This window comes from Blennius ocellaris (genome assembly GCF_963422515.1).
Source record: "Blennius ocellaris genome assembly, chromosome: 9".
Classification (NCBI taxonomy): Eukaryota; Metazoa; Chordata; class Actinopteri; order Blenniiformes; family Blenniidae; genus Blennius; species Blennius ocellaris.
In genome coordinates, this window is record NC_137658.1 from 8,913,448 (window position 1) to 8,929,754 (window position 16,307).

The 16,307-nt window shown below is 41.0% G+C and overlaps 3 protein-coding genes across 3 annotated transcripts; all 3 read right to left on the reverse strand.

Annotated features, from left to right (window-relative positions):
• Positions 1 to 1,140: 1,140 nt before the first annotated feature.
• LOC308134683 (protocadherin beta-15-like) lies at positions 1,141 to 7,700 on the reverse strand (the record flags this gene model as incomplete). The annotated part of the gene is made up of 3 exons (XM_080502456.1): positions 1,141 to 1,152; positions 1,921 to 2,996; positions 5,297 to 7,700. The coding sequence occupies 3 exons, from the start codon at positions 7,698 to 7,700 to the stop codon at positions 1,141 to 1,143; spliced, it is 3,492 nt and encodes a 1,163-aa protein (XP_080358582.1).
• A 2,228-nt stretch (positions 7,701 to 9,928) lies between these two features.
• Positions 9,929 to 12,262, reverse strand: LOC308134684 (protocadherin gamma-A12-like; the record flags this gene model as incomplete). Its single annotated transcript, XM_080502457.1, has 1 exon — positions 9,929 to 12,262. The coding sequence occupies one exon, from the start codon at positions 12,260 to 12,262 to the stop codon at positions 9,929 to 9,931; it is 2,334 nt and encodes a 777-aa protein (XP_080358583.1).
• A 1,621-nt stretch (positions 12,263 to 13,883) lies between these two features.
• LOC308134685 (protocadherin beta-15-like) lies at positions 13,884 to 16,307 on the reverse strand (the record flags this gene model as incomplete). The annotated part of the gene is made up of 1 exon (XM_080502458.1): positions 13,884 to 16,307. The coding sequence occupies one exon, from the start codon at positions 16,305 to 16,307 to the stop codon at positions 13,884 to 13,886; it is 2,424 nt and encodes an 807-aa protein (XP_080358584.1).

Sequence of the window (16,307 nt, forward strand, 5' to 3'; positions counted from 1 at the left end):
ACTGACACCATGAGTATTTGTTGAGAAATAACAGGGCGATTTATAAAAATGTGTTATACCCTAAATAATCGCCACAGTTCCAAATAATTTAACAGAACAAATAAATAATACAATTGGTTCATTCACTGAACATGCGTAGATATATTGATGCATTTGAACATTCAAATGATACAATGCATTCCAAAACAGATTATATGAAAAGGTCTTGGAATATAGACTTATTTATCTCCTCCTAAACGACACAGCTCAAACTGTATGAGCAGTAAAATGATTCCCACTGAGTCATGCGGTATGTATACATATAGGAGACTGCCAAACTGAATGTAATTGTTTTTGTAACAGTGACAATACAACATTCCCTCCTCAAATCAGTCAATATGTTCACCCTTACAACATTAATACCCACAAACTTGGGTCAAACAGAGATTAATATTGCTTTTTGAATCCTTCACAATCAAAAGGTAAAAGACACAAGAAGCCTTGAGGAAATAACATGATTAAAGTTGTCTTTACTTATTTTAACTGTTAAGGTTAATTAATATCATGCCATGGTGAAAGCATAAACTCTAGATTTATTTTTTTTCGTTTTGCAACATAACAATAGCTATGATTTCCCAGCACATTGAGTAAGAACCAAGTAAAGCTACAATTAACAATTCCCAAGACCTAATATATATATATATATATATATATATATATATATATATATATATATATATATATATATATATATATTTATTTATTTATTTTCCTGCTATTGTAAAACTGTGAGCACTGTCACTGTGTTATAATGAACGTTGAAGAGAAACAAATAAAACAATTACTAGAACTATGCTTTAAATAGAATTATACCTCCCGCAAACTCCTGGAGAAGCTACATACATTTTAACAATGCCAAATACTACCGACAAAATCCCAATCTTATTTCAAGTTACGATTGGAAAAAGACAAGAAAACATGTGCGTCTGCATTCAAGTGTAGACTAGGGCGGGCATGAGATCCATAACTACAGTATGGTAGTACACCAAATTATATATTTCACAAATGTACAGACAATGAGCAGGGGGTGTGTTTTCTCAAGTGTTATCCTCACTGAAAAAGTGACGGATAAGAAAAAAAAAATTGCAATAGAAACGTATCTCAATCTTTACACTAAGCCAACGAGCATAAAGCAACACCTTCTGTCAATGATCATTTAAATAAATATAATTAAAAAAAACAACCAACACTGCTGTATTTTGTAGCCATAAATTATTGATCAAAAGAGGTGTAGAAGAAGCAATGATGAAATTTGCAAAAAAATAAAATAAAACATTCATCAGGAATGAAAAAGGTCAACTATTTAAAGGAAAACAGCAGACAGGACAGTGAAGTACGGATTATATAAAGTCGTAGAATGATCAAAACAATGCAACACAAAACAACTATCAATACAAGGAGCAGAAAATATATTTTTTGCAAAAAGAACTCCCATATAAATACAGAACATCACCAATAGCCCACATTCATACAGCAAAAAAGTCCAAGTTTAAATGCATGATATTGTGGAAAAATATATATAATAGTGAATAAAATCAGACTATGAATATATAGGTCAATGTCAATGCTTTACTGAAGTAAATAATGTGATAAATTATGATGTCTGAATGTTTACCCATATTGGTTAATTCTGAGAATTTATAAATGATCAGTTAATATTTAAAATAAAATGTAAAAAAATAGGTGGAAATCATAGTTGAGATGAGTAAAACCGCTGAGACCTAGTAAAATAATATATTGTTGTGTATGAGGTAAAATTGTGCTGATATCTCAGCTAAATCTACAAATTAGCTGCATCAATAAAGACGTATAAGTTAACTGAAATAAATATAGAACAGTATTTTGCAGTGATAATGTGGATTCAATATTTAACGATCTTACCTCTGGAGAACTGTCACCGTCTCCAAAAACATCAGCAAAGTCTGATGGACTTTTCCTCAGAGTCTGGTCAGCAGGCAGCGTGTTGTCATTGTAAGAGCTCACAAACTTGAAGTCACTGGTTCGAGATCCTGTTGTCAGGTAGGCGTCATAATTGTAAGTGCTGCGTAAAGTTCCTGTGCCGTCAACATCTGCGTAATTTGGAGGGAGATAAGCGCTGGGGATGGCCACTGCTCCATCAAACAACAGTCTGGGCTTTCTCCTGCGACAAAACCTCACTCCCAGGATGATGATAATGAAAGTCAGAAAAAATGTGGACACAGACACCAGCGCAATGATCAGGTATGAAGTCAGTTTGGAGTTCTTCTCATCATAAGAAATGTCCTTCAGCTCAGGAACCTCAGCCAAGTTATCAGAAATAAGTAAATACATGGAGCAGGTGGCAGACAGAGAGGGCTGTCCGTTGTCTTTCACTGACACTATCAGGTTCTGTTTCATGCTGTCAGATTCAGAAATGTCCCGTTGTGTCCTGATCTCTCCGCTGTGGACACCGATAGTGAAAAGTCCCGGATCAGTGGATTTCACTATCCGATAGGACAGCCACGCGTTCTGTCCTGAGTCCGCGTCCACTGCGATCACTTTGGACACCAGAGAACCTCCGTGTGCAGCTTTGGGGACCAGCTCGGTCATGAAGGAGTTGCCCTCCGGGGCGGGGTACAAGATCTGAGGAGCGTTGTCATTCACATCTGATATGAACACACTGACTGTCGCGTTGCTGCTCAGTGGAGGAGAACCGTTGTCTCTTGCCATCACCCGCACTTTGAAACTCCTCATCTGTTCATAATCAAACAACCTCACAGCGTGGATCACCCCCGTGTCGCCATTCACAGACAGATACGAGGACACCGGGCCACCGTTCACCTCTCCAGGTAACAGAGAATAAATCACGGTTCCGTTTTGTCTCCAGTCAGGGTCCCGAGCAGAAACGGAACATAACTTGGAGCCAGGTTTGTTATTTTCACTCACATATGCGCTGTACGACTCTTCCTCAAACACAGGTGGGTTGTCGTTGATGTCAGCTACAGATAAATGAACAGTTTTAGAAGAGGACAGAGGTGGAGAGCCCTCGTCAGTGGCAGTGATTGTAATGTTGTAATCAGACACCACTTCACGGTCCAGTTGTCCTGTGCTCACCAGTGAATAATAGTTTTTAATAGAAGGGACTAATTTAAAAGGCACACCCTGCTGGATAGAGCAGCGAACCTGTCGGTTTTTCTCAGAGTCTCTGTCCTGCACATTAATGATCCCCACCTCAGTACCAGGTGGGATGTTTTCAGGCATATGATTTGCTAATGAATTGACGTGAATTACTGGCGAATTATCATTTACGTCGGTTATTTCTATTACTACTTTTGCTTCTGTGGAAAGCCCATAACCATCTTTTCCCTCAATTAGCATTTCAAATCTCGACTCTTCTTCATAGTCAACGTTTTTCACTAAAGTAATTTCTCCAGTCACTTCGTGTAACGAAAATATGTCTTTTGCTATGTCACTTATTCCACTAAATTCATAAGTTACTTCACCATTCGCCCCATGGTCTGCATCAGTGGCACTCACGATCACCACCACTGTGTCAAGAGGAGAGTTTTCAGGTAGAGTGGCCTCATAGACAGCCTGACTAAACACAGGAGCGTTATCATTAGCGTCCAACACTGTGATTTGTATGGCCACGGTGCCTGATCGTTGAGGATTTCCGCCATCTACGGCAGTCAGTATTAAAGCTACCTCTTGTTCTCCTTCACGGTCTAATTCTCTATCTAGGACAATCTCACAGTACTTAGATCCAACTGAATTGGTGAGCACATTCAAAACAAAGTAATTGTTTTTTTGCAAGACGTAGTTTTGAACAGCGTTTTGCCCGATGTCTGCATCTCGTGCCGCATTTATTCTGTAGCGAGAGCCTTTGGGAGTAGATTCTCCTATTTCTAGTCTAACGATATCCTTACCAAAAACGGGTGGATTATCATTCACATCCTGTATTTGCAGAGATATTTGGTGTGATTCAAGTGGATCTTCTAGGACCAATTCGCATTTCAAATTACATGAAGCCTTAGTTCCGCATAGTTCCTCTCGGTCAATCCGATCACCGATGACAAGCTCCCCGGTATCCGCTTTGATCTCACAGTAGCGTTTACGGTTCCCTGTAAATACAATACGCGCCTTTCGAGGTGGAAGCCTCCCGACTTGAAGCCCAAGGTCCTTGGCAATGTTTCCAATGACAGATCCGGTTTTCTGCTCCTCCATAAAAGAATAGCTCACATCGCCGCGACAAAGCTTTAAACCCAAAAGCAAAAACAGAGACCCGCAGATGAATGTAATGGGCCAACTGAGCCACGCCATCGTTTAAAAGAAGGTATTAGTCAAACAAAATGAAACAATTAGTTTCACCCATATACATATAAACGTAGCTGTGCAGTTCGACCCAAATACAAGTGTGACAAACAATGAGGAGGAAAAAGCTTTGGGTGGAGACACTGAAAGGGCTCAGTCAAAGCACTTTATGATTTTGATTGGTAGACAGCGACACTTGCAGTATACCCCGAAGATTACAGAAAATAAAATGTTAAAAGTAACACAAACTGCCATGTCCTTCAATAGTAACCATTATTCATATTTTGACAAAAGTATAGGCCACTGATAACCAATTAAATTAGCGTTTGCAGTGCACTTTGTGCCGTAAAGTACCGAGGGCTATATTAATTCAGGGTAAATTGTTTGTTGAAGTAGTTGCAGACTAGAAATCAAGACGTGAACTAAAACTGAAAAAGGCAAAAAGCTGTATGAAAAGACAGTGTCTTATACTAACTCTTACATATACTTTTGCAGAGGATTATGACAACAATAAATCGCATTCAGAAGTGTTTCAAAATGTAACTAAATTTAATAAGTTGCGTGCTGGTTTTTGTAAGTCCGAAGAAAGGAATACCTGTGCTATAGTATTAGAAAGTCACTGTTAATGGTTGAGTATTCAATTGCGTTTCACATCACGGTGAGGATATCAATTGTGTATGTAAAATGCCAAGGTAAAATCATGAACTTTTCTGGTAAGTGAAAACTACATGCGCCTTGTAAACGAATATATTAAATAATCTGAATGACACTTGCACAAATATACAAAAACCCATTGTTTCATTAAAGGGTAATAGAGAGCAAATAATCAACAGGGAAATAAAAACCCATTTTAAAACGCATCAAAATGGACAAACGTTTCAAAATTAAGTCATTGTATGTTGGTATTGACAATATAACACAAATTGCACCTAATTAAAAGAAAAAAAATATTTAAAAATGAAAAGTAAAAGAAGCGCATAATTCAGACAAAAAAATCTTACCTCTGAAGAATCATCGTAATCTCCAAAAACATCAGCAAAGTCCGATGGACTTTTCCTCAGAGTCTGGTTAGCAGGCAGCGTGTTGTCATTGTAAGAGCTCACAAATTTAAAGTCACTGGTTCGAGATCCTGTTGTCAGGTAGGCGTCATAATTGTAAGTGCTGCGTAAAGTTCCTGTGCCGTCAACATCTGCGTAATTTGGAGGGAGATAAGCGCTGGGGATGGCCACTGCTCCATCAAACAACAGTCTGGGCTTTCTCCTTCGACAAAATCGCACTCCCAGGATGATGATAATAAAAGTCAGGAAAAAGGTGGACACAGACACCAACGCAATGATCAAGTATGAAGTCAACTTAGAGTTCTTATCATCATAAGAAATGTCCTTCAGCTCAGGAATCTCAGCCAAGTTATCAGAAATAAGTAAATACATGGAGCAGGTGGCAGACAGAGAGGGCTGTCCGTTGTCTTTCACTGACACTATCAGGTTCTGTTTCATGCTGTCAGATTCAGAAATGTCCCGCTGTGTCCTGATTTCTCCACTGTGAACACCGATAGTGAAAAGTCCCGGATCAGTGGATTTCACTATCTGATAGGACAGCCACGCGTTCTGCCCGGAATCCGCGTCCACGGCGATCACTTTGGACACCAGAGAACCTCCGTGTGCAGCTTTGGGGACCAGCTCGGTCATGAAGGAGTTGCCCTCCGGGGCGGGGTACAAGATCTGAGGAGCGTTGTCATTCACATCTGATATGAACACACTGACTGTCACGTTGCTGCTCAGTGGAGGAGAACCGTTGTCTCTGGCCATCACCTGCACTTTGAAACTCCTCAACTGTTCATAATCAAACGACCTCACAGCGTGGATCACCCCCGTGTCTCCGTTCACAGACAGATACGAGGACACCGGGGCACCGTTCACCTCTCCAGCTAACAGAGAATAAATCACGGTTCCGTTTTGTCTCCAGTCAGGGTCTCGAGCAGCAACAGAACATAAAGTGGAGCCAGGTTTGTTGTTTTCACTCACAGCTGCGCTGTACGACTCTTCCTCAAACACAGGTGGGTTGTCGTTGATGTCAGCTACAGATAACTGAACAGTTTTAGAGGAGGACAGAGGTGGAGAGCCCTCGTCAGTGGCAGTGATTGTAATGTTGTAATCAGACACCACTTCACGATCCAGTTGTCCAGTGGTCACCAGAGAATAATAATTTTTAATAGAAGGGACTAATTTAAAAGGGACACCCTGCTGGAGCGAGCAGCGGACCTGTCCATTCCTCTCAGAGTCTCTGTCCTGCACATTAATGATTCCCACCTCTGTACCAGGTGGGATGTTCTCAAGTATGGGACTCATCAATGATTTCATGTATATAGCTGGAGCATTATCATTTACGTCGGTGATATCAATCACAACTTTAGCATCGGATGAAAATCCGTAGCCATCTTTTGCATCCACGCGCATTTCAAACTTTGAATTACTTTCAAAATCGAGCCCTCCAATGACTTTTATCTCGCCAGTTTTACTGTTGAGCTCGAAAATCTTCTTAGCTTTTTCTGAAATGCGGCTAAACTCATAAATCACCTCCCCATTGATTCCCTCGTCGGCATCAGTTGCGCTTACAGTTAATACTTCCGTATCCAGGGGAGAATTTTCAGGTATTCTCGCTTCATAAACAGCCTGATCAAAAACTGGTGCATTATCATTGGCGTCCAGCACACTCACACGTATAATAGCAGTACCTGATTTCTGTGGATTCCCACCATCAACCGCAGTCAACACTAGATTTAATTCTTGCTGTTTTTCACGGTCTAACTCTTTGTCTAAAACCAACTCGATGTTCTGAGAACCATCTGTTCCACCTTGTACGGACAGAACAAAGTGCTCATTCTTTTGTAAATTGTATTGTTTAACTGTGTTTTGTCCGATGTCCGCATCGTGAGCTTCATTGAGACGATATCGAGCTCCCCTGTAGGCGGATTCTCCTATTTCTAATTTAAATATATCCTTCGGGAAAACGGGTGAATTATCGTTTACATCCTGAATGAGCACCGAAATGCGGTGCAGCTCCAAAGGGTTTTCGAGGACTAATTCAAATTTAAGCATGCACGAAATCTTCTCCCCGCACAGCTCCTCTCTGTCAATCCTTTCTTTCATGATCAAATTCCCAGTTTTAAGATCAATGTCACAATAATGTTGGTTGTTTCCTTCAGCATCGATACGGGCTTTACGGGCGGATAATGTATCCGCTTCAAGGCCAAGATCCTTCGCAATATTTCCACAAATGTATCCAGGTCTCATCTCCTCCGGAACAGAATAGCTCAGGTCCGCCGTGGTGAGGTGGAAAAAGACAACGAAGCAACATAAAACAACGAGCCAAGATCGTCCTGTAAGATCCATTTTTTTTCCTGGAGGACGATTTGGACACACAAACACTAATTTTGTTTAAAAAATACCGCAGCTAGACTCTAAAATCAATGTAGGCATACGCTACCGGTACAACAATGGTTGCTGTGGTTTGTACTGAATGACTGCTGTGACTGTGGGTGGAGAAACGACCGTCTTCATATATATAAGTGAACAGCGACACTTGGGGTTTATTCCACATATTACAAATGCACAACTTTTATCCAGAATAATTCACATTTTCAGCCAGTAAGTAAATAGAAGAACCATAGTTTAGTTATTGTTGTTGTTTTTTTTCTTTTTTTTTCTTTTTTACTGTCCAAGTGCAATCACTAGATATGCTGCTGATCAAGAGTCATTCATGAGTACCATGGACAGCGCTAGTATAACAAACGTTTCTTTCAGGTGAATTATAATATAATTTAATCATGAAGCCTCACGGAGACTACTTCAATCAATAACACAATTTCATTCGTTATTCTCGAGTTGGGTGTTCATAAAAAGGTAAGCAACTATGAAAAGCATCTGGTATATCTGCACTAAACTGAAATCTGTGTCATGTCAGATTCAGTAACATACAGGTAGGACACAGTTTATGCACAAGAGATGAAGAGGACATTGCCACAATAAAAGTGTGGCTTCATTTGTTCTGAAATGTGACCGATTTTAACAAAATATCAACAATTAAGTAAAACTCATTGTCAGATTCAACACGAAGAGAAATCCAAATCATATAAAATCAAATAAATATAGGTTTGAACAATTCCAATTATCTGAAAACTGATCCAAGCAAAACAAGTTCTAATTGTGTTTTCCTTGTGGTTTGATTGGATAATCAGTTGTGATTGACAGGGGGCTGGCCGAATCACTGTCATTGGTCGGGCCATCCTGCACTTATAATCGTGGACAAAATGTAATATGCATACGAGGAGCAAAATGATATATGGAGGTGGTTAACCTCTCAGCACACTTTCTGGACAGGCCCAAGTACCTGTAGGGGCTGAGTAATTTATGTGCAATTTAAACCATAATTACACAAGCGAGGAAGCAAAGCAATGACAAGGAGATAGACAGGAGTTGGAAACAAGCATCAGCACACCAGATAAAGTGAGACTTGAAGTATGTTATGACCAGAGAGCGAGAGAGAGCGAGAGAGCGGGGAAGAGAGAGAGAGAGTGAGAGTGAGAGTGAGAGTGAGAGAGAGAGAGAGAGAGAGAGAGAGAGAGAGAGAGAGAGAGAGAGAGAGAGAGAGAGAGAGAGAGAGAGAGAGAGAGAGAGAGAAGAGAGAGAGAGAGAAAATAACTGCCGGAATTTTTGATGCAAGTTGAGAACTTCAACTATTTATGCAACCCACACAGACAGAACGCCTTGTGGAAGCAGAAAGTTCACCATTAAATCTTAGTTAACCGCAAAGTTCCAAATGTTGCCAAATGTACAGGTTCATATGCACGAGAGAGAGCACGGAGAATGTTTTCAACAAAACTATAAAAAAAAAAACCTAAGACAGGCTTCAACGTTTCAAAATTAACCGCTAGGCTTGTTTTCCAACATTTTCCCATATTGTAATCAGAAATCCCTTTATTGATTCCAAGATAAAACAAGTTATTGCGTCATGATTAAAAAATGTCTTTCTTTATTTGCCTTTTTTCAGTTGAGGATTAAGAATGTTACATTTTTGTTGCGCAAGTGATGAATGTATTCCCGAGAGACGGATATAAACCAATAATACAAATTATAATGCAAATGTTTTTTGGGTTTTTTTTAATATTAGGTAATGCACAGATGCTAGTGGGAGAAACGTGACGATATATATGTGTTTGTTTGTTTTTGTTTTTGTTTTTCAGACGACAACATGGATGGACACGGGTGCTCACAATTACGAATAACTGGTGCGATCTAAAATACCAAAACCATTTTTTCAACCCAGCAATTAAAATAAACTATAATCCAATAAGAAGGCATGCAGCACAATCATAAAAACAAAGCAGATACACCCAATGTGTAAATGTGTTCCCAATAAACACCTTAGTGTGACCCAATACTTCACAACTGCAATGACACATAGAGTTATTATAAAAATAATGACCTATGCAAATTAAAAATAGTGCTACGTTGTGTGATTTCAAGAATATAATTCCCATCAAAACATAGACACAAAGTACGATGCATTAACTGACCATAAAAAATAAAAAAAACCAGAGGAAAGACAATTCAAAATAAATTCATAGTTGTTGAGATGTTAGACAATAAGTCAAACTTCCTACCTCAGGAGAACCATCGGAATCGCCAAAAACGTCAGCAAAGTCTGATGGGCTTTTTCTCAGAGTCTGGTCAGCAGGCAGCGTGTTGTCATTGTAAGAGCTCACAAACTTAAAGTCACTGGTTCGAGATCCTGTTGTCAGGTAGGCGTCATAATTGTAAGTGCTGCGTAAAGTTCCTGTGCCGTCAACATCTGCGTAATTCGGAGGGAGATAAGCGCTGGGGATGGCCACTGCTCCATCAAACAACAGTCTGGGCTTTCTCCTGCGACAAAACCTCACACCCAGGATGATGATGATGAAAGTCAGAAAAAAGGTGGACACGGACACCAGCGCAATTATCAGGTATGAAGTCAACTTGGAGTTCTTCTCATCATAAGAAATGTCCTTCAGCTCAGGAACCTCTGCCAAGTTATCAGAAATAAGTAAATACATGGAGCAGGTGGCAGACAGATAGGGCTGTCCGTTGTCTTTCACTGACACTATCAGGTTCTGTTTCATGCTGTCAGATTCAGAAATGTCCCGCTGTGTCCTGATCTCTCCGCTGTGGACACCGATAGTGAAAAGTCCCGGATCAGTGGATTTCACTATCTGATAGGACAGCCACGCGTTTTGTCCGGAGTCCGCGTCCACTGCGATCACTTTCGACACCAGGGAACCTCCGTGTGCAGCTTTGGGGACCAGCTCGGTCATGAAGGAGTTGCCCTCCGGGGCGGGGTACAAGATCTGAGGAGCGTTGTCATTCACATCTGATATGAACACACTGACTGTCACGTTGCTGCTCAGTGGAGGAGAACCGTTGTCTCTGGCCATCACCTGCACTTTGAAACTCCTCAACTGTTCGTAATCAAACGACCTCACAGCGTGGATCACCCCCGTGTCTCCGTTCACAGACAGATACGAGGACACCGGGGCACCGTTCACCTCTCCAGGTAACAGAGAATAAATCACGGTCCCGTTTTGTCTCCAGTCAGGGTCTCGAGCAGCAACGGAACATAAAGTGGAGCCAGGTTTGTTATTTTCACTCACAGATGCGCTGTACGACTCTTCCTCAAACACAGGTGGGTTGTCGTTGATGTCAGCTACAGATAAATGAACAGTTTTAGAGGAGGACAGAGGTGGAGAGCCCTCGTCAGTGGCAGTGATTGTAATGTTGTAATCAGACAACGATTCACGGTCCAGTTGTCCAGTGGTCACCAGAGAATAATAGTTTTTAATAGAAGGGACTAATTTAAAAGGGACACCCTGCTGGAGGGAGCAGCGGACCTGTCCATTATTCTCAGAGTCTCTATCCTGCACATTGATGATTCCCACCTCTGTGCCAGGTGGGATGTTTTCAGGTATTGGATTCATCAATGATTTCATATATACTGCAGGGACGTTATCATTCACATCCGTGATATCAATCATCACTCTTGAATCAGATGAAAGTCCATAAGCATCTTTGGCAAAAATGCGCATTTCATATTTGTTATTACTCTCGAAATCAAGAGTTCCGGTTACTTTTATCTCCCCGGTTTTACTATTTATTGTGAACACTTTTTTAGCTTTTTCTGAAATGCGACTAAACTCATAAGACACCTCCCCATTGATTCCCTCGTCTGCATCAGTGGCGCTGACAGTTAATAGTACTGTATCCACAGGGGCATTTTCAGGTAAACTTGCTTTATATACAGCCTGATCAAAAACAGGTGCATTATCATTGGCATCCAGGACACTCACATGTATAATAGCAGTCCCTGACTTCTGTGGATTTCCACCATCAAATGCAGTCAACAGAAGATTTAATTCTTGCTGTTTTTCACGGTCTAACTCTTTGTCTAAAACCAGCTCGACGGTTTGAGATCCATCCGTTCCATCTTTTACAAACAGCACAAAGTGATCATTCTTTTGTAAACTATATTGTTTAACTGTGTTTTGTCCGCTGTCCGCATCATGGGCTTCATTGAGACGATACCTTGCTCCTCTGTCGGCTGATTCGCGTATTTCGAAATTAACCGAATCTTCTGGAAAAACGGGTGAATTGTCGTTTACATCCTGAATGAGCAAAGAAATGCGGTGCAGCTCCAAAGGGTTTTCTAGGACTAATTCAAATTTAAGCATGCACGAAACCTTGTCCCCGCACAGCTCCTCTCTGTCAATCCTTTCTTTCATGATCAAATTCCCACTTCTAAGATCAATGTCACAATATTGTTGATGATTTCCTTCAGCATCGATACGGGCTTTGCGTGCGGACAATTTCCCCACTTCCAGGCCAAGATCCTTCGCAATATTTCCAACAATCGACCCTGGTCTCATCTCCTCCGGAACGGAATAGCTCAGGTCCGCCTTGGTGAGGCGGAAAAAGACAACGAAGCAACATAAATCGATGAGCCACGAACGTCGTGCAAGATCCATGATTCCACAAAAAAGGAAGCAATCTGAACATAAAATATTCTTCTAATTCGAAATAACACGAACCGCTCGTCTTCTTTCACAACAATGGCTGCACTTGGCTTCCATGCAATGACTATTTTCGCTGTGGGTGGAGAAATTGCCGTGTTCTTATCTGTTAGTGAACAGCGACGCCCGCAGTTTAATTTGAAATATCGCAAATAAACAACATCCAGTTCGATTGAACTCAGAAGATTAGTTGTCATTTATCAATACTGAATTCGCTCACTTTGGTGAATTCAAGTGTAAGTCAATCGATGATGTCTCAATCACTGAAAAAAACAAAAAAAACAAAAAGCAAACAAACAAACAAAAAACAGGACCCATTCAGGACCACGGACAGCGCTGAAACTGAACGTTAATGAGTAAAATATTCTATCGTGACTCAACCACGTCAAAATCACATTCATGGATCTTTTCAAATTGACACAATTCATTGATGGTGTTCGATCAAAATTTCTAACGTATCAGATTGTGTAAAATGAAATGCTGGGCAAATGTGGAATTGGTCATTCAGGAAAATGACAAGAAAAAGGGTACATTTTTGGAAACGAAACTAATACATTGGAAGTGCCCTGGATACATCTAACAAGTGGAGTAACTTACGATTATATAGATCAAAAGACCTTTTGGCATTTAACAAAATTTGAAATCTGACTAAAAAATTAGGGTTTTTTGTGTTGTTTTTTTGTTTGTTTTTTTTCAGACAATCATGCTTTTTAGGAAGTTATGGTTGCTTAAAACATGCAGAGCTTGTGCATAAAAAAGAAATATTGACAAGGCACACTCTTCGTTTAAAAATTACTGTTAATACAAGACCCCCACAGTAGGACTATAAATTCGCCTTAGCGTGAAATGATGACAAAAAAATAGAGATTAATTAAAAATGTTAAGGAAGAGAGAAAGTTTGGATGTATATAATTATTCACGATTTTTTGTTGTTGTTGTTGTTTTCGTGAAAGAGGACACAAACAGATGAGTCGAGTTGACTTCATCTATTGCTGGCAACAGCTTGATAGTTCAACTTTCAAAGGTTTTTCTCTGTCATCAGTGCAATTCCTCGTTTGACCCTTCAACCGTCATCAATACACCCCCATACGTTACCAACGCACCCACTCCATTCTGGTTGAGAGAAATTCCAGCAAGGTACACACCACCACTTATTGAAAAGTAGTCAGTGCAGTGCTGTATACAACTAAACCGCTCACCTGGAGACGTATTTGAACTGTCCATGGCAATATGTAAAGCTTCTGAGATATGATCACATTTGAAATCGTAAATCACAAATTACAATAAACCACCATATCAAATATGCATAAAATAAATAATTTAAGGCACGCATTGGTATTGCCATACAGGCACTTGTTACAACAACAACAACAACAAAAACAACAACCACATATAGTTTAAAAACAAAAGACGCTTGTTCCCTATACATAAACACTTTAACTTTTACTGAAATGTCACGATAAGTCGTCCACAACGTTCATTGAAATTTATGAAATTGAACTTGTCCTACCTCAGGAGAACTGTCACCTTCTCCGAAAGCATCAGCAAAGTCTGATGGACTTTTCCTCAGAGTCTGGTCAGCAGGCAGCGTGTTGTCATTGTAAGAGCTCACAAACTTGAAGTCACTGGTTCGAGATCCTGTTGTCAGGTAGGCGTCATAATTGTAAGTGCTGCGTAAAGTTCCTGTGCCGTCAACATCTGCGTAATTTGGAGGGAGATAAGCGCTGGGGATGGCCACTGCTCCATCAAACAACAGTCTGGGCTTTCTCCTGCGACAGAACCTCACTCCCAGGATGATGATAATGAAAGTCAGAAAAAAGGTGGATACAGACACCAGCGCAATGATCAGGTATGAAGTCAGCTTGGAGTTCTTCTCATCATAAGAAATGTCCTTCAGCTCAGGAATCTCAGCCAAGTTATCAGAAATAAGTAAATACATGGAACAGGTGGCAGACAGAGAGGGCTGTCCGTTGTCTTTCACTGACACTATCAGGTTCTGTTTCATGCTGTCAGATTCAGAAATGTCCCGCTGTGTCCTGATCTCTCCACTGTGGACACCGATTGTGAAAAGTCCCGGAGAAGTGGATTTCGCTATCTGATAGGACAGCCAAGCGTTCTGTCCGGAGTCCGCGTCCACTGCGATCACTTTGGACACCAGAGATCCTCCGTGTGCAGCTTTGGGGACCAGCTCGGTCATGAAGGAGTTGCCCTCCGGGGCGGGGTACAAGATCTGAGGAGCGTTGTCATTCACATCTGATATGAACACACTGACTGTCACGTTGCTGCTCAGTGGAGGAGAACCGTTGTCTCTGGCCATCACCTGCACTTTGAAACTCCTCAACTGTTCATAATCAAACGACCTCACAGCGTGGATCACCCCCGTGTCTCCGTTCACAGAGAGATACGAGGACACTGGGGCACCGTTCACCTCTCCAGGTAACAGAGAATAAATCACGGTACCGTTTTGTCTCCAGTCAGGGTCTCGAGCAGCAACAGAACATAAAGTGGAGCCAGGTTTGTTGTTTTCACTCACAGCTGCGCTGTACGACTCTTCCTCAAACACAGGTGGGTTGTCGTTTATGTCAGCTACAGATAAATGAACAGTTTTAGAAGAGGACAGAGATGGAGAGCCCTCGTCAGTGGCAGTGATTGTAATACTGTAGTCAGACACCAATTCACGGTCCAGTTGTCCAGTGGTCACCAGAGAATAATAGTTTTTAATCGAAGGAACTAATTTAAAAGGCACACCCTGCTGAAGGGAGCAGCGGACCTGTCCATTCCCCTCAGAGTCTTCATCCTGAACATTAATTATGCCCACCTCTGTACCAGGTAGGATGTTTTCAGGGATTGAATTAATTAACGATTTCATATATACTGCCGGGACGTTATCATTTACATCCGTGATATCAATCATCACTCTTGAATCAGATGAAAGTCCATAAACATCTTTTGCAAAAATGCGCATTTCATATTTGTTAATACTCTCGAAATCAAGAGCTCCGATGACTTTTATTGCTCCAGTTTTGCTGTTTATGGTGAACATCTTCTTAGCTTTTTCTGAAATGCGACTAAATTCATAAGACACCTCCCCATTGATTCCCTCATCTGCATCAGTGGCGCTTACAGTTAATACTACTGTATCCATAGGGGAATTTTCGGGCAGACTTGCTCTATATACAGCCTGATCAAACACGGGTGCGTTATCATTGGCATCCAGGACACTCAAATGTACAATAGCAGTCCCTGACTTCGGTGGATTTCCACCATCAACTGCAGTCAACACAAGATTTAATTCTTGCTGTTTTTCACGGTCTAACTCTTTGTCTAAAACCAACTCAACGGTTTTGGACCCATCTACTCCATCTTTGACAGACAGAAAAAAGTGGTCGTTCTTTTGTAAACTGTATTGTTTAACAGCGTTCTGTCCACTGTCAGCGTCATGCGCTTCATTGAGACGATATCGAGCACCTCTAACGGCTGATTCTCTTATTTCAAAATTAACTGAATCTTCGGGGAAAACGGGTGAATTGTCGTTTACATCCTGAATGAGCACAGAAATGCGGTGCAGCTCCAAAGGATTTTCTAGTACTAATTCAAATTTAAGCATACACGAAACCCTGTCCCCACACAGCTCCTCTCTGTCAATCGCTCCTTTCATGATCATATTCCCATTTTTGAGATCAATGTCACAGTAATGTTGGTACTTTACTTCAGCATCGATACGGGCTTTACGGGCGGACAATGTCCCCACGTCAAGGCCAAGATCCTTAGCAATATTTCCAACAATGGATCCCGGTCTCATCTCCTCCAAAACGGAATAGGTCAGGTCCGCCGTGGTGAGGTGGAAAATGACAGCAAAGCAACAGAAATCGATGATCCAAGATCGGACTGTATGATCCAT